This window comes from Sturnira hondurensis, unplaced genomic scaffold, assembly GCF_014824575.4.
Source record: "Sturnira hondurensis isolate 20B ecotype Veracruz unplaced genomic scaffold, ASM1482457v3 Scaffold0010448, whole genome shotgun sequence".
NCBI classification, from domain to species: domain Eukaryota; kingdom Metazoa; phylum Chordata; class Mammalia; order Chiroptera; family Phyllostomidae; genus Sturnira; species Sturnira hondurensis.
Genome location: NW_028083079.1, coordinates 339,334 through 358,107, shown reverse-complemented (window position 1 = coordinate 358,107; position 18,774 = coordinate 339,334). Strand labels below are relative to the sequence as shown.

The 18,774-nt window shown below is 52.0% G+C and overlaps 1 protein-coding gene across 5 annotated transcripts in view; it reads right to left on the bottom strand.

Annotated features, from left to right (window-relative positions):
• RGS3 (regulator of G protein signaling 3) overlaps positions 1 to 18,774 on the bottom strand; it is a 118,044-nt gene that overhangs the window by 41,286 nt on the left and 57,984 nt on the right. For 3 of the 5 annotated variants that reach the window (XM_037059095.1, XM_037059096.1, XM_037059097.1), the window contains one exon: positions 13,537 to 13,659. In XM_037059095.1, the coding sequence (XP_036914990.1) occupies positions 13,537 to 13,659 (123 nt within the window). Of the gene's footprint in view, positions 1 to 1,877; positions 9,097 to 13,536; positions 13,660 to 18,774 lie in introns of those variants that run through there. The other 2 variants (XM_037059098.1, XM_037059102.1) reach the window with 1 other exon arrangement.

Sequence of the window (18,774 nt, the reverse complement as noted above, 5' to 3'; positions counted from 1 at the left end):
AAATAAACATTTTTTAATTTAACAAAGAGTGATAAGTGGACACTTATGCTAATTTAATGTAAAATATTGAAACAAATAGCGGAGAAAAGCAAAAAGCACTCTGGCTCATACCACATACCAATGTAAATTCCACATAGACTGAAATGTTAAAATTTGAAAAAATAAAACCAGAAAGTTCAAGGGTGGGACAATGACTATTATATAATCCTGGGGTGACTAACACAACACCAAAGGGAAAAATATTAAAAATTTATAGACATGATGTTAGTCACCAGAAAATGAAGTTCACAGCCATAGTGAGATACTACTTCACAACTACAGGATAGCTGTCATTTAAGGAATGGGAAGATAATAAGTGTGAGAGAGGATGTGGAGAAACCGGGACCCTCACACACTGATGGTGGGAATGTGCAATCACACAGCCACTTTCAAAAACAGTCTAGCAGTTCCTCATAAAGTTGAACAGTCATCATTTGACCCCACAATTCCATTCTTAGGTATATGCCTATGAAATGAAAATGGAAGTCCACATTAGGTCTTTCACACGAATGTTTATAGCAGCATTGTTCCTAAGAGGCAAAAGGTGGAAACAACCCAAATGTTCCTCAGCAGGTAAATGGGTAAACACAGGGCGGTAGATCGATACAGTGGAATGTTATCAGGCCACAGAAAGGAATGACACAGGCTACACCGTGGATGAGCCTTGAAAACATTACATGAACTGAAAGAAGCCAGGCGCAAAAGACCAAAGACTGTGATTCTGCTGATAGAAAACGTCCACCCCTTTGGAGATAACAAACACACTGTAGAACCCACTGCGGTGGTGGTCACACAAGTCTGTAAACATACTACAAAGCCCCACTGAACTGCATACTTTTAGTCAGGTAAATTGTGTGATATGTGAATGATATCTCAACAGAGCTGCCACCAAAACAATGTATAACTATGACTCCCTATAAGTCAGAAACATCTGTAATTTTTAAAATGATAAAAAAAATAAAAGGCTAACACAAATACCTTATTATATAAAGAGCTCCTGTGACTTAATGATTAAACTATAAACAGCCCAATAAAAAATGAGCAAAAAAAAAAAAACTTGAGCAGGCTACTCACATAAGAGGCAATGTAAGTGATGAAAAGGCATATAAATATGCAACATTTCTAGTAATCCAAGAAATTAACCTACTAACACATGTAACGGTGCACAGCTTTGGTGAGGGCGTGAGGAAGTGGGCATTCTCTTACCAACCAGTGTCTCGGTTGGTTTGCAGCTAAGGGGTGTCCCAACGAGGCAGACATCCTGTGCTCAAAAGGGAAAGTTGTGGGCAAAGCAGGGTGGCTGGGTCAATCTCAAGTGCGGATTATACAGGGTCCGGCAGAAGTAACACCTGCGTGAGTGTGGTGGGTAGGGTAACAATCTATATGCAATAATATAGCTTTAATTTGAACATTTCACCTACAATGTCATATAGTGTGTTTGAGTGTAATATCATTATGTTACAGAATTACATGTTATGATTTTGTAATAAAAAAGGGGGCGTTATTTGTGTTGGACCGTGTACAGTATAATTGTTCTTGAGGGTCATTTGGCAATAGGTATCAGGAACCCCTGTTATAAATATGTATCCTTTGATGTGGAAATTCTACTACCAGGAATTTACTCTAACAAAATGTTCATTCAACAAATATTTGCGGAGAGTCAATCCTATTTACAGGATGCTGGAGATACCAAGGTATACCCACAAGAATTTTTTTTTTTAACCTCAGGTTTTTGTAACAATGAAAAGTCGGAAACAACCTAAATGTTAAACTTCTGGAGATTATTTAAATAAAGGCCATTTCATCTACACAATGAAATACTCTGCAGGCACTAAACATGATGTTGCAGAAGAATATTTATTGACATGGAAACATGGATATACCGCATTGTTAAATGGGAAAAGAGCAACTTAGAAAACTGCACTAGTAACCCCGAATTGCACATGAGATATATGTATGTATAAACAACTGTCTGACAGGATACACCCCCAAATGTGAGACCAGAGGTTTTCTCCGGGTGTTGGGATTTGGGGTGGACTTCATTTCCTCCTCCTGGTTCATCTGTACTGAGTGTTTTCTTCACGATAAACATGGGTAATTTTGTAACAACACAACAAAAATGTTAACTGCACCAGGAACAAACGCCTGCCATGCCCCGTGGGTGGAGGCCCCAAGGAATGGGTGCAGAGTGGAGCATGCATTCATGCCCGATCTAGTGGGGACAGCCCCCTTCACTGAGTGCCTTCTAATCCCTTTCACCCTCACAAACCCCAGGGAGAGAAATGTCCCCATCTCATCTGACACATGCCAGGTGACCCACCAGTAATCCCACAGCTAGTGAGAGGCACAGCGGGGATTAGAAACCTGGCCTACCTGCCTGCCTTGAAACCCAGGTCCCTGCCTCTACCTTAGCGGCCTCTGCTTGGTCCTGGGGCAGAGCAGAGAAAAGGTCCCAGGACACTAGACCCTCTGTCCTGCACACCAGTTCTATGTTAGCCCTGTCCTCTCTGCCTGCAGACAGTCCAGGGGGTGACAGAAAGACAAATCAGCAAGGATGGGAACACTAGCAAAGGGAAGGCGTGGCACTGAACGGCCAACCAGCTGAGGTCAGGGCTCAGGGCAGACAGAGAGGAGGCCTCTCGCCTGCTGGGCAACTCTCAGGAAGCCCGAACACATCCGGCCCCAGGAATTCCCAGGCCCTGTGCTCCCCCAGAGGCAGTGAGAGAAAACCTCACAGCCACCCTGCTGCAGCAGCAGGAGGAAGACAGCCTGCCATCTGGGACCTTCTCCCCAGGCTTGGTGGCTGCTGGCCAGTCCTTTCCCCTCTCCCAGCCTCCAGGGCCTCCTCTTCAGCCTGAGAAGGGGACGTGGGGGAGGATGGCTCCAGGACCCAGCCCAGATCTAACCTCTCTGAATCTGTAGCACTTCCTCGCAAAGGGTCTGGCAGGAAGCGGAAGGGGGTGAGGTCCCACCCAGCTCCCAAGGAGACCCCTCCTCTTCCCCTCAGCTCCATCCCACTGCTACTTTTAGAACTGACCACACAGAGTGCCTCCCTAAGTCCTGCCGTTCTCTGACCTCCAGGTGAAACAGCAGCCTCATTCATTCCCTGCACCGAGAACATACCAGGCATCTCTAGACAAGCTGCCGATGAGCCAACCTCCCCACCCCCTGTGCCTTCAGCTGGGCCGTGTCTCACTATTTCCATTATGGCCCAAAGCCGTGTGACTTACTTTTCCTGACAACACAGCTAAGAGAGATGATGAGAGCATCTAAGACAGTCCACGTCTCCTCCCCCTTCTCAACCTGGCAAATTCTTCAAAAGTCACTAAAGAGGAGCCCTGGCCTAGAAGGTAGGGGGTTGGGTCCTAGTTTCAGCTCTAGGACCAACCATGTGACCTTGACCAAGTTCTTGCCTCTCCTGGTCTTCGTTTCTATAAATCAGCTTGTTAATCAATTGATCTCAGTGGGCGGAGCTTTTCAGCTTCACATTCAAAGAGTCTACAGTTCTATCAAATTTTATATTTACAAAAATAAATATTGTACTATATTCCTCAGTTTGGGGTTTGTGTTGAAGAGAGGTGAAGTAATTTGTCCAAAGCCACCCAGTGAGTTACCAGAAAAAGGAGGATTTGAACCAAGATCCTCAGAACCTTGCCCGAGTTTTCTCTGAGGGCCAAGGGCTCAGTGAGAGGGAAGAGAACCAACTACAGGAGTCGCTTTCATCAGGTCTCCTTTTCCCCGGGGGATGCCCAGAAGTCAGCATGGAGTATGATGGAATCCATGACCCGGAAGTGAACCTGGCCAGGTTGCTTAATAAACCAAGTGGGGTTCCAGGCTCTGAGCTTGCAAAGCTTGAGGTGCGGTAGAAAGACCTCAGAGCCAAGAGAGTCAGGAGGCCTGAGTTCTAGTCCCAGCTCTGTTGCTAACTTGTCCCATGACCCTGGCCAGTTCACTGCCTACTTGTGAGCCTCCATTTCCTCATCTAGATTCTAGAACATGAGGGGTCTGAACCATGCGACCCAATTCAATCCTCAACATCCCCTAAGGACCAGGCAGTAACAGAAAAATAAATAAGATATGGCCCCTACTGGCTTCCTAGAAGCCCAGTCTCGCAGGCAAGACACACCCACCTACCATGCTGTACGAAGAATGAACAAAATACTGCGGAAATGCAGAGGGGGAAGCCACGACTTCTGATGCAAACCTGAGAAAGGTGCCTCAAGGAGGTGCCAAGACTGGACGGCTGGGGATCATGTCAGCAGAGGCAACAGGAAGGCAGGCAGCATACGACAGAAGGAACAGCCTGAACACGAGTGTGCACGGGGAGTTTCGAGAAAGGGAAGTAGTCCGGTGTGGCCAGGGCGCAAGCACCAAGCAGGGGTGCAATGCAAGCAGAGAGAGCCTCGAGGGGCGGGCTGAGACCTGAGCTTGACTCTGAAGACCACAGCCTTTCTCGCTGGTCTTGGAGCAGGACTGTAACTGCTCAGCATCCCTTTCCCCTGTCAACGTGGATGCCGCTTTCCATGATTGCCGGAAAACAACAGAACCAAGCCATCGAAAGCAGGTGCTCTGGAGTCAAGACGCCCACTAGCTGCGTGACCTTGGGCAAGTTTCTTAACTTCTCTGAGACGTGGTCTTTATTTATCAGCTGGGTATAATGAGAGTATACGTGTGATGGGGATAAGGAACCGCAAGAGGCCGAAATGAGAACCAAAGAGGCAATGTAGGTCAAAAGCTTGGCACTGTGCCAGGCTCACAGTATACCTGCTCACCAAATTACCTAGTATTATTATTCTACCCTTAAACCAAAGATCTGGGACTAATTTGGAGGATGGCGGGCCTCTGCAGAGAAAAGCTGGAGGGAAGATAAGGTCAAGACAGGATAGATGATAAGATTGTGCTGTCTTTGTTAACAGCTAAAAAAAGAATAGCGAGGTGGCTGAGTCCAAGGGCAAGATGCCGAAAAAGGCAGTCTGTCCACAGGCAGACAAGCAGTACGGAGGTGGGAGGGGACCTGGAGAGACTGGAAAACAGCTGAGCATTTTAGGGAAGAGTCTGCTTCTTTAGGGAGGTACCTGAAATCCAGTCCAGTTGATTCCCACTTACTAAGAGTTAAGATATGAAGGTAGCCCATTAGCAAAATCTGGGCCCAGAACCTGGAACAGTCTCTCCCACCCTGGCTCAGTGTACCTGGCCTGAACCTGAAGCCATCCCTTTCTGCCTCTGGCCAACGCCCCACTGCAGCTGGACACCCAGGGCTATGTCTGCTGGCCCTGTTGAATGCCAGACCCAAAGAGGGAAGGGAGTGGCCCAGCAGTCTCAGTGCCAACACTCACCCCACCCCCAGTCTGTCTTAAGGAGCTCCACCTTATCTTTCATATCAGACTTTGCAAATTTTGTGCAAAGCTACTGATCCTTTTGGCCACTCCTCAGAAACATGAGCTCTGAAGTTCATTCTCCTCTGAGTGGAGAATGTTGCATCTTACTTATTTGTCCTAAAGCTTAAAGGGCCACAACTCCTGCAGGCGCGGGATAGCTTCCTCCTGCCTCTTCCTGGAGGAGATGACTGATTTCTCTCACTTTCATCCCTGAAAGGCAAACCTTGGCATTGGAAAGAGCAATGGATTTGGTTAGAAGGCCTAGACTTAAGGGCTATAGTTCAGCCTCTAAACAGCCTTGTGACCTTGGATAAATCACCAAATGTCTCTGAGTTCTAGTCACTTTCATTCACAAAGCCAGGCTGCTGGGAGGCCTAGGGGACACAATGCCTGGGGCCCTCGGTCGCCATCTCTAAAGCCCATGCTCTCACTTGGGGAGCCCTCTGATGTGAAAATGCATCTTCACTTCACAGAACCCCCTTGGTAAAGTGTGTAAGAAATGAGGGTGTGGGTGGCAGAATTTTTGAAAAAAATTAGAGAATTAAAAATACTAGACATACATAAATAAGCATCATTATTTCCAACAGGTTCCAGTTCCCAAAGGGCCAAAAGCCCCAGGGCCAGCAGAGCCCCACATGTGACTGCGTACAGGAGAGGCCGAGAGTCCCAAAAGACCCAGAGCCTGAGACACAAGGACACATGAAAATGAGAATGGAGGGTGTACCGGGGAACTGAAAGGACCACTTTGTATTCAAATCACACAGATGGCCTTGTCAACAATAAATGCTTGTGCTCCCATCCTCCCAGCCCCTTGGCCCAGAGACACCCAACCAAGACAATTGGCCCATCAGGAAAGAGACCATTGTATGTGCTTCTCCGTGTGATTTATGTGGAGGGAGGGAGGGGCTCGGCTATGTTTCCCGTGATTATGACTCTCAAGCACAGTTTCGGTGGCTTGTCCATCCTCCTGGACGGCTGGGACAGACAAGGGCACTGAAGAGCAGTGGCCGCCGGTCAGGTCTCATTGTCTCAAGCCCTCGGTGCTAAATTAAATGTGTCATCAATCTGAGAGGCAGAGCAGCAATGGCACTCTGGCTCACCACAGTCGCGGCTCCTCCAGGAGCTGATGTCTGCTGCCCCAGCTGCCGGCGGGGCCTCGGTCCCTGGCGTGAGCGTCTGCCCAACTCAGCAGCTAGCTGGGGCAAGGGGTGGGGTGGGGTTGGGGGGGAAACCTGGCCCCAGGGCTGGGCCCTGCATTTGGATTCTCCACCTTGCTATGCCCAGAACTCCTGTCCTCTGCACCTGTCTGGTGGAGAGAGGTCAGTCACCAGGTCCCAGAGGGACAAGCTTGCTGTCTTCCCAGACAGGCAATTCTCCTTAATGTCGTTTTCAAGGGAATCAAATGAAATCAAAGTGCAGCCGCAGTGCCGTCTGAGCGGACCCAGCTGCTCAGCCTCTCAGAATGAGCCCCGAGGCCGGGTCCTGGCTGACAGACACTGTGCATCACTTGTCCACTTGGGGCGGAGCCTATCCCCCTGCAGGGTGGAGAACCGCCTGGTCCTGGGCAGTATATTCCACCCATTAGACCACTCATGCCTCGAGCCTCATCTTTCCTAGACTGGAGGAGGGTGAGAGGTGCGGAACGAATTCTTCCTTGGGCCACCCTTCTTGGGGGTTGGGTGGCCATGGCAGTGAAGCAAACTTGCCAGGGCACAAGAGCCCTCTCCGAAGATACTTAGGAGGTCTTACAGGACAGCGCCGAGTGTCCAGGGTCTGGAGCTTTTCTGACCAGAGTCACCTCTCCAGCCTCTCTGACCCCCTCTCCCCATGCAAGTGGCCCTGACCCTACACATCCCACTCACACCTGTGGCCTTGGGCTTCCCTTGCTCTAGGCCTCACAGGAAACAGCATGAGACCTTCCTGGCCCTGGGCTCCAGTGGGGGGGTGCAGCAGTCAGGGAGCAGGCTAATCACTGGCCCCTCCCCGGGGAGGTCTTTCTTTAGCCTGGTGGTAGGACAGTCTCCTCTAGAGTACTGAGCCCCGCCTCACCGTGGTCCCTGACTTTAGGAGCTCTACTGAAATCAAACCAAATCAGTTTCCAGAGGGCCATATTCCAGCTCCGGTCAGACCATTCAGCTCAGGATAGAGGGAGGCAACCTCTGCTGAGGCTGGGGGTTGTGAACTTCCCCACCGTGCCCAGAAGAAGCACCCACTGCCCCCAGCTCCCAGAGGCAGCCCCACATCTCGGCACTGGTCCCTACTCAGGCCTGGCCAGGGCAGGGCTCTAGAAGGAGCCTTCTGGAAGGGGGCTCTGGATGCAGTCTTCACTTGCACCCACCGAGAGAGCAAGGCATAGTGGGGGAAGTTGGGGGCAGGAATGAAGAAGCAGGAAATTCTCTCTACTCACTCCAGAGCCTCTACCCCATCCCAGGGACTGGGCATTCACATCCCTGTCTCCCCAGCCACCATCCAGGACAGGCCATCACCACCCTTCACCCGGAGAACTAAAGGGACCCCCTAACCAACCTCCACACAGCTCCTTGGGCCCCTCATGAGACTGATCTTCTAGAAATATGCCTGAAACTCTGTGACTCCCTTTCTCAAAAGCCTTCACTGGCTTGCCAGTGTGTCTTGAATAAAATCAATAACACATTAACCACCACAGCCCTGTGTGACCTGGTCCCCACCCTACTCACTAAGTGCCAGCCACACTGGCCTGGCCCCGTCCCTCCAGAACGCCAAGCTTCCATCTCAGGTACCCTCTGCAGGCTGTTCCATATGCCCGGAACACTCTTTCCAAAGTCCTTGACTGGCTAAACCCTTTCCGGCTGGTAGGTCCCAGCTTAAGAGTTATGATCTCCATCACCCCACCACACATACACACACAGGGCAATCTAAGTATTATTCTCTCTTAAAGGAATCTGTTTTTTTCCTTCATGGACTATCACAGTTTGTGATCATGTGAGTGTTCGTGTGCGTGCGCACATACACACATGTGGTGATGTCCATTTACTTCATGCAACTCCCCTTCCAGAGCTGAAATCTTGATGAGAACAGAGACCACATCCATCTCATTCTCCACAGTGTCCCCAGCTCCTAGCACAGAGCCTGGCGTAAAGCAGATGTCCCCAAATATCTGTTTGTTGAGTGGAGGAGTGAATGAGTCCAGATGCGTGACTAGGGGAAGATGTCTTCAGGCTGAGGAGGGTCAGGGCATGATTCCCCACCAGGGCCAACATCTCCCAACCTCTCCTGCTGCCCCCAGGGCAGGCACTGGAATCACCAGAAGCCCAGATGCTATTTCGCCTTCTTCTTCCTTGTAGGGAATATGTTTCTGAGTCTTCTCCACTCGGGACTCTCTGATGTCAGTGTGCACATGCCCGCAGGGCTTCTCGCACCACTGCGGTCCTTCTGATCCAGTCCACACACACCTGTGGGGCCGCTCCCTTCAGATGGCCCTAGACCCACCATGTTGGTCCTCAGTTTTGGGTCCAGTTGAGGTTACTGTGTGGTAGGGGATGCCCAAGAAAGGGTTAAGTTGCCAGAAGCAGAGTCCCGCCCTTGGGTTTGCTCAGCCAATCAGAGTCTGTCCTGGTGAGGTAAAGCTTCTATCCTGGGTAGCATTGGTTGAGTTGGCCGGCCCCATCTCCTGCTGGAGAGAGCCATAAGGGTGGAGTTTCTGTGGAACCAGACAGAACTGGAATTAGCTTGCTGCCCACTCAGGCCTGGGCAGCCAGACTCCAGGACCTGCCCCTGCTCCTTTCTAAGGTGCTCAGAAAGACTCTGGCATCTCCAGGGCCCCGTCTAGCTGCCCAGTAGAGATGACAAGGTGGCAAGCACTTCAGCATCACATCTGGGAAGTCTCAGAGCCTGAGCAGAGCCAGGGGCCTCAGTTGCCCTGCCAGGGCCCTGGAATACAGCAGTTCATACAGGACGTGACATGGAGCAGTTGTCACATGTGCTCAGAGCAGCAGGATTCGGCTTCGATTAACAAGGCCACTAGATGAATCTTCCTACTTAGACATAACTGTAATAATAGTAGTAATTCACAGAGCTCTTCCTGTGTGCCACTTTGCAAGCATCTGACATGAGTCTAATCCTCACAAGACCCCTATTAATCCATGTACCTTATTGATGAAAAAGCTGCGTCTCAGAGTGGCTCAGTGCCTCGCCCCAGGTCACAGAGCGGTAAGAGCTTCTATCTCCCACATCACTTGCTATGTTATTTTTGAAGGATCTGTTGGTGCATCTGTCTCCACCGCTGGACTGTGATCTCCCAAGGAAAGAGTGTGACAGATTCATCTGTGCGTCGCCACCATTGAGCCCAGGGCATGCCCTGAGAACAGGGTAGGACATGCCGCACTGCACCCCCTCCTCCTCCCTGCTGGCTCAGGCGGGAGCCCACTCTCCTCAGAGGTTTCCTGTGGCCCTGCCCAACGCTGTGCCTATGGGGGCAACACAGAGCAGCCAAGCCCCCATGGGGTGCTCTTAGGACCCATCAGGCACAGCTTTTAACGTTCACACTGCCACTCTGGTGCCGTTGTCACATCCGGTTAATGAAAGGAGAATTCCATAAGGACAGGAATCAGGTTTTCGTCATCTGTATGACCCCAAAGGACCTAAACTAGTATCTGGCACAGAGCAGGCAACTATTATGTGTATTTGATTGAATAACCAAGGTAATATGTATCTGCCTGTCCCTACTAGCTAAAAACCTCAATGGCCACAAGTAAGACCACCTGTAAGTTAGTCTAGATGAGATGCATCACAGCATGCCCCATGCAGGGAGTTCAGTAAAACTTATCCCAGGCAGAAGAAAAGGTAGGTGCCCTGCAGCGACAGATAATGAAGCAAGAGAGGGGACAGATAATGAGGAAGAAGGGAGTGGTGAGCAAAAGACAGAGGCTGGGAGAGCAGAGGGAGTGGGTCATTTATTTCTACACAAAGACGGAGAGCATGCAGGCCAGCTCCAAGCAGCCTCCTGCCTACTGTGGTCAGCTAAGAGTGAGCAAGAAAGAGGCAATGGATTCCTCAGAGAAGGTATGCAGTCCGCCTTCTGTCTGCCTCATTGTGAGGCAGCTGGGTCCCACCCTGCCACAGCTGGGACCCTCCACCCTACAACCCACAGGTCACAGGAACCTCAATGACAGCACAGCAAGCCTGTGCCTGCCCCTTCCTGCCCCCAGGAGGGTAGCAGACCTGGCCCCTTAGATAGCAGATTTCACAGCAGTCAATTATGCAGACATCTTCAGGACAGAGCTTCCTAACGGAGACTGGGTGACCCTGGGTCCTCAGCTTTCATGATAATCACAAAGCTTGAAGAGATGGAATGAGCCACCAGGCCAATGCCCAGAAGGAACCACTGAGGCCGCCACTGTGGAAGTGGTTGCCAAAGGTCACGCAGCAGGTAGTGCCACAGATGCCTCTCTATCCTCCTTGGAATCCATCCTGCTCCAATGCCTTCCTCCTTCCCAAAAAGCACTTCCTGTTTGTTCAGGGCATATCGGATTGATTATGTTTTGCACATTTGGGGGAAACTTTGCACTCCTTGAAATGTCTGAAGAATCCCCACTCAAAGGTGTCAGCAAACACTGTTGAAAGGAATGGGGTTGAAAAGGAAGGGGGCAGCATAGGAGTTTGGGGAGGTGCCTTGCTGACCCCTCTTTCCCCGGAGAAACACTAGAGTTGGTCGGAGGGGGGCACCAGGGAATGGTTTGGGCAGTGGTTTCCATTGTGCAGCAGAAGGCAGAGGATCCAGAAAGAGCAAAAGAACAGATGGTAAGAAAGGCCTGCTACTCAGTCTGGACAAGTTGACCGAGAACGGCTCTTTCTGCTTAAAAAGCGAGAAGCCGGTGTTCTAGCTCTGCTTGGCCTCCCTTCTCCTCTTTCCTGGATAGTACCCTAGTGGAGAGGCTGTGGCCCAGCCCTTGAAAAGGAGGTTCCCAGTCACCTCTGAGGCTTCCCGGACCTGACAGAGCCGAGTGCAGGCTGGACAGCCACCTGGGCCGAGTCATTAGGGCTGCTAAAGCACTCCTGCCACTCTGTGGGGCTGGAAGAAATCACATTTACCCAACTTTTCTCAGGGAGCGTTCTGTAAGTGATCAGAAGGAATAAGTTGCCCAAAAACTCTCTAAGTGTGCATGGTGGGAGTGTGTAAAGATGGGCACTGAAACCCCCAAAGATCCTGATGAATAAAAGACGATAACATAACTGCCTTCTAAGGAGGGTGGGCCAAGTGGGGTGTGCAAGCCTGGGGCTGGGCCCAGGTCTCCAGGAAGGAGGCAATTCTGAGACTCTCCCAGCGGTCAGCCTCTCCTTTACCTTTCTCCTCCTGCCCAGTATACAACTTCTCCATCAAATGTTTAAAGAGTTTTAATTTGAAGAGGCGTCCAACGGTTGTCCGCACAGGATATTCACATCCTGGTGTGGCCCAGAGGCCCGGCCTCAAGTCCTGGGGCGCTTCCAGGATCCGTCAGCCAAGCCCGCAGCCCTGCAGGGACCAGAGCCAGTCTCAGAAACCCAGCCTACCTTTAGTCAACTAATGATGGCGAGGTTCCCCAAGGTACTGAGAAGGCCGTTGCCAACACACTCCAAGCCCAAGAACTCTGGAGCTGGAGCAGAAAGAACTCTTTCCCGCACACCAGAAGGAGCTAAGCCCAAGACCGAGAAAGCTGGGGGACACAAGCTTGGCCATGTGACACCCCTGGCACTGCCCCAGTGAACAGGGAGTGGCCTGGCTTCTGACTGTAACCAACTCACGATGGAGAGCACAAGGCAGCCCACAGCTTCCCTGGGTCTCTATTCAGTAAGAGAAACTGACAGTAGGAAGCAGCCAGTGTAGCAACAAGCAGCCTTGACTGGAGGGGGGGTGCTGCCCACAGGTACTAAGCGCCTACTGCATACCAAGCACTGTGCTATGAACTGTCTATGCACCATCCCATTCAATTCGCACAACACTTTGAGAGAGAACGATTGTCCCCAGATGAGGATAGCAAAGCTCCAAGTTAGTATAGCGATTCACCCAAGGTCACACTGCCAAGGTCAGCAGCATAGTGTGACTCCAAAGTCCACCCTCTTCCCACAGCCCTCCCTCAGCAAAGGTATTCTTGCCCCTTGGCTAGTGTGAAACAAAATAACGGTCAGGTCTGCGATTATATAACTCTCAGATGCTTACTCCCTTAGGGGATAGCTGGGGAGCGGCTGTGCACCACCAACTAGACACCTCCCTCTTCCCCACTTCCTGCCCTCTGCAGACCCCTCTACCCCCACCCCTATGCCTGCTGCCCGGGGGCACGATGGAGTTAAACGCATCAGGAAGAAGCAACAAGGCCAGCAAGATTACAGGCTGCTACTCACTTTCATTTATCATCTTCTCCGCCCACCCAGCAGACCAACCACCTTGGCTCCTTTTGCAGCCAACCAGACCAAATCCCAAACAGCCAACAATTTCAGCTAGTAAAGGACCTGAGCAGCTCCAAATTGGGGAAATACAACTGTGCTTTGTAGCTAGCATCTGGGGGACAAAGGTCCATCTCCCATTCCATCCCTCCATAGGCTCAGAACCTGCTGAGGGGGCCTGTTCCAGACCCACTTCAGACGGCAGTCTCTAATTGTCCCTGATACTCCGACCAGCTGGCCCCCAGTCCCCAGCAAACTCCACTGGGCTCCAGCGGGCTGGGGCTTGCACTGAACTATCAGAACAGCTTCTGCTGCAAACATCCCCTCCCAGTTACGTCTGCCTTGGGCCAGCGTCAAACACCAGTGTGCTGCCCCTGGCACAACCCGCCCAGGGACAGAGGGGGACCACACACCCAGTGGCACAGGGAGGCCGGCCTACATTAGACCCTGCCATGGGCAAACCAGAGAACAGAGCTGAGAATTGATGGGTCAGGCTCAGTTTGGCTCTGTCGCTCTGCCCGAGCAACACAAAACCCACTCAACGGACCCAGTGCAGTGCCAAGGGGGAGAGATGATAGAGCACTGCCCTCCTTGCCAAGCTTGTTATCCAGATCCAAGTCCTGAGCTCAGACTGGCCTCAAGCTCAACTCGGAGGCCCAAGGGCCCAGGCCCCTAGGGGAAGCCAGGTGGCTGGGGCTGCAGTGGAGGGCGAGACCCTTACCTTGCTCTGTGGGGGCGGGGCCGCCAGCTGTTGCTGCTTCGCGATGTTCTCTGACAAGCACCAGCACACCCTCTTCTTCTGCTCCTGCGAGTGCGCTTCCAACGTGAATAAGCACTCTGCCTTCTGACGTCAGGGAAAACAGAGAAAGGGACGGTCAAGGCTGCTCCCTGGTTCTGGGGGCTCCCAGGCCCCGGCCCATCCCCGGGCTCTGGAGGGCGAGGCTGCAGCAGGGAGGGGAGTGCCCACTAAAAGCCACAAATGCACACTAATCCCTGGTGACATCGAGGCAGCCAGAGGAGCAGGGAAGCTGGGTCGGGGGCCAGCTGGAGAGCCTTGTGCCCACAGCTTGGGGGAAGGGTAGCGGGTGGTGGTTCTCCGCACAGTGGAGGTCTGTGGAGAGCCTCAGAACAGAGACGGTGAGGTCACCCCCAGGGATAGGCAGCACAAAGCAGCAGCTGGGAGAGCACGTGGGGAACCCAGAGGGCCAAGGTCTCTGCCCTGCTGATGCTCTGTGGAGTCGGCAGCCCCCTCCGCAGCTGCCAGGCCCCCCTCCCCCACCCAGGGCACACTCATCTGATCACCAGGCCACGGTTAGAGGGATGGACATACCGACGGAAGCCTTTGGAAAGTCTTTGGCAGGCACAGCCCTGTGGCCCTCCCAGCCCCACCACTGCCTGCACACGAGCAGGGTCTGACCAGGGCCACTCAGCCCCCCGAGCGCAGCAGCCTCTGGCACTGCTGTCATTTAAATCCCACTTTGCCGTTTAACCTTATTAAGTGCTGCAGCCTTGTCTGCCCAACTAGACCAGGAACTCCTTCTCGGAAGGCCTTTTTCATCCAGACCCAGCACGGTGCTTAGCAAGTAATGGCTCGGTAAGCTCTGGCTCCCTGGAGGGACTCTGGGGATGAGGCCGAAGCCAAGCCTGCTTTTCGGGGATCCAGGGAGGGGGCCCCCGAAGCCGTCAGAATGCACTGGGCGGGGAGGGGCGGTGCAGCATGCCCAGTGCGATCATCCCCTACAGCACACTCTGATCAGGGGATCAGGAGCTCCTTCTGACTCCACTGGAATTTGATTATAACCACGCAGGGCTGCGATTAGATGAACTCAGCCAGGGCTGGCTAAGGGCAGGACCTGGACGGCTTGAAACAGAGAAGACAGTGTTTGTATGCAGTCCTGCCCTGGTTTGCAGTTGGACAGGCTCAGTCTGAATCCCAGCTTGAGGATACTTCCTTGCTGGTGTCCCCAGAAATATCTACAACATGGGCATGATAATGCTGCCCCCCATGTCTCAGAGCCACTTCGGAGAAAGGGACGGTCAAGTGATGAAGGCCATCTCAGGCCTCAACAAACAGCAGCTACTGCTGTTTTTACTTCATTCATTTAATACATATTTATTGAGCACCTGCTATGTGTCAGGGATTGGACTAGTCCCTGGGGTAAAGGGAGAAATAAGAGACATAGCTCTTGGCCTCAGCTGGGGGCAGACAATAAACCAATAAACAATTAAACAATATAATTATAAATTGTGAAAAGGCCACATAGGGAGATATTCCTACTTGAGCCTGGTGGCCAGAGAAGGCGTCTCCGCAGCACTCACAGAGCGGGTCCTGAACGGTAAGGAGCCAGAAAAGACAGTGCTGGAGAGAAACTCAGCAGAAGGAACAGGGAATGCAAAGTCTGACATTCATGTGAGACTCTTGGGCTGAGTGGTTATCGGCGTCACCTAACAGCATCTGGGAACATTCTCTACTAGGCCACCCAATGCAACCCTAGGGAAGCCTCCTTTCAGGGCGGGGCACCTCCCATGCTAAGTGTTCCCTGGGTACAGCCATTCTTCTCCTGCCCAAAAGTGCACAGAAGCTGATCTTCCTAAAAACATTGAGTAGAGAGGGAAGAAAGCCCTGCCCCAGGGCTTCTGGGAACTGGGTGGCTAGGTGAGGCAATCCTACCACTTAACAACAGGTTTCCTCCACTTCCCAGAATCCCAGCCCACTACAGGGTAGGACACACCCAGCAAAAGACCCCAGGATTCCCCAGGGAGAATCAGGTGGGGCAGGACACAACAAACAGGCCCTTTGCCCCCCTGCCAGGGGAGGGCTGAGGCAGGGGCTCTGGGCCCCTCCAGCTTGGAAAGAGCCATCACCCCACAAAGCTGGCCGGGTTCTGCCTCTACCCTGCTGTTTGGTTTTCAGCAAATGCCTTAAGTTCTCTGAGCCCCAAATCCTCTTCTCTTTCAGTTCTAAAGCAGGAAGTCTGCCATAATAACAATTCCTTTTATCAAATTATCAATTTAAAAAAAGCACTTTGCCATCCATGTTCTCAAGAGAAGTTTCTAATCTTAAGGACCTAAGCCCAGGCCTGGCCCGGCGGCTAGCTGTCTTAGATGGTGTGCATTATTTGGACGCCTGGCCCAAGACTCCTCCTGAGGTGCTGCCTAGAGCTTTGAGGCTGGCCAGGCTAGGAGAGACGGCACAGAGCCAGCCCTCTGGGGGGCTGAATGCCCATCTGCCTAAGTCTGTCTAAATGGGGCCCCAGTGCCGTCCTGGCTGCACCCACAGGTGGACCTTCTCTCTTAACCCACCATGTGACCCAACCTGTCAGTTGCGGACTGATGCACACCGGCCCTCAGTACCAGGCTCCAGGGCTTAGGGGGCCAGCTACCCTGAAGACATTCTCACAGAACTTATTCAGAGGCAGGGCCTCGAGACTGCAGGGTGGTTAGCCAAGCACAGACCTGCTCTCCAGGTACAGCAGCGCCAGGCCCAGACCTCGCCATTCAAATACAAGCGCCCCCAAATCCAACCAGAAACCAGCTTCTCCTGGCCTCTTTAAAACTCCCGTCTTGCCTCACCTCCCTGTCCCTACAAGAATATTATCTTTGTAAAAACTAAAACCTCTCCTTGTACTAGTTTACATTTGTCCACTTGCTTTGACAAACGTTCTCCCAATGACCCCATGACACAGGGAGGAAGGAAAGGCACAGGCGCTACGGTTTTTCAGTGAGAAAACAGAGGTTCAGAGGTTACGCTGGCGGCTCCAGGTCTCAGGAGAGGAGACATTCCAAGTCGAACTTCTGTCTCCTCCAGAGCCTGTGATCTTGTCACATTTGTGTAACTGCACGTGTGCATTACAAAGGACATGAGATAGTCCTCTTAGCCTTCTTCTTAAAAGATCAATAAGCCATTGGTGAGGTCCGTAATGGAGGGGAGATGAATATGAGACGCTCTCCTCCTGCTATGGAAGCCGACTAAATAACAATGGCCATTCATTGTTAACCTCACTGTGTGCCAGGCTCTGAGCTAAGTGAGTGCCTTGGACATAGCATCTTATTGAATCTCACTTAATCATTACAACAACCTCACAAAATAGACCTCCTCGCCTTGTTTCAGAGATGAGTAAGTGACGTGCCTAGACCACTCAGTTAGGAAACGGCAGAACCGAGATGTCAGTCTAGGTCTTCTTAACCCTGACGTGCAGGCTGAAGTGAACGGAGCCAGCATTCCTTAGAGAACGGTCCCTGGTCCGTGTGCGCTTTGACACAGTGCCCCTGGTGCTCCAAAACCAGCAGCGGGCTGCATCTGCCCCATGGATTGGCAGGAGCCGAGGGACACGTGTCCAGGGGAATAGAGGCCCCCAGACCAAGGACTGTTTAGGGGAACCCCACTCAAGACCTGCTGCTGAGGCACAGAGCAGAGCAGGGTGACTGGGGCTTTCTCAGTGCAGCGGAAAACGCTCTCCAAATCCTGACTCTCTTGCCCTGGTGTCTTCTCTGGGTGCCACCTGCCTGTTAGGCAATGAAGAGAAACCACTTGTTGGAAGTTCCATCCAAGATGTGAGTTCGGGGTTCCCCGTGTGACCCAAAACCACCTTGAGGCCCATCCCAGGCTACAGAGCAGGCAGGCATCTGGTCTCCTTCGTTACAGACATGCCTCTCATAAACAGCAGCCCATTAAGAGAAAGAAAGGCTTCTGACTGCCTGTGAACTTCAATTCCCCAGCCCCCTGGGGTCAGATCACCTGGCACTTAACTGAAATAAAAGGCCCCAGATCAATATCCCTTCATCAGTCTTTGGGAGGCTGGGAGGTCTCAGTTCCCAGGAAATGAATGAGCAGAAGCGCTTTTCTCTGGGAAAAACAAACGCAGCTTGGCAGGAAGCTCTCTTGGCATTAAAGAACCTGGGGCTTCATTTCACTCCCTGCCAGAGAGGATCGGAATCCAGAGTATGAGGATAGAGGGGCAAATGCTCTGGCTGTTCCCAGCCCAGCTCACAGCTTCGGAGCTGCTCACTCAACACCCCCTCAGTCTGAAGCGCCTCCGCCATCGACTCCCAGTGCCCGCTGGGATGCGCCAACCCTGGGGAGGATATCCAATGTCTCCTGGGCCCTTGGGCTGCCAGTCCAGGCAGCCAGGGTCCCCAGTTCAGCTCTGACAGTGCACACAGCCCTTGGCAACTCTCTGCTCTCCCCTGAAGCTAATTTATTGAATCGCCTTCTCCGGAGAAGTCTGTTGGAGCGGACTCTCTCAAAGGCCTGCACTTCCCATCTTAGCCAGGAACTGGAGGAATGCTTTTCAGTCACAGATGACACACCCATCCCTTCTCAAAAGGGTGTACTCCTCTTGGGCAGGTAGTGGAGACCATGCCCCACCCGCAGGGTGTGGCCAGTGTAGACTTTCCCACAGGTCAGACAGGTTCCTAGGACTATTGGGTGGGATAGACTTAAGTAGAAGCAGAAGACAGCAATGGGTCTAGTGAACCCTTGCTTGAGACAGAGCTCCCCTGCTCACATTAGCAGACACACAGGTTGGGAACAAAAAATTCGCTAAAAATCTCGATGAATTTGATGGCTCAGGAGCTCAGCTTTTTCATCACCAAGAACCTCTGATTAAACCCCTGGTTTAATGACATTTTATCTCCCAAACCATGGCAAGCAATAAGCTGTTTGCCCAACTTTGCTCAGCGAAGGCATGGTGCTGCCCATCCAAGCTCCTGATCAGGCCGAGATAACCAGGAATGCCAATCACACTTCGCGGGCATCATTCCAGCCCAAAGCACAGACACCTGGTGTGTCCTTCAGCCAGTGTTATCTGGCCCAGGTAAAGGTACAATTACCTCCAGGCCACTGTAAACACTGACAAGACTCTTAGGAGGGGTCCTGGGTGGTACTTTCTAGAAAAAGAGGAAGGAAGAGGCAGGCACAGAATGAGGGCAATCCCAGAGGAAGGGCTCCCGAATGAAT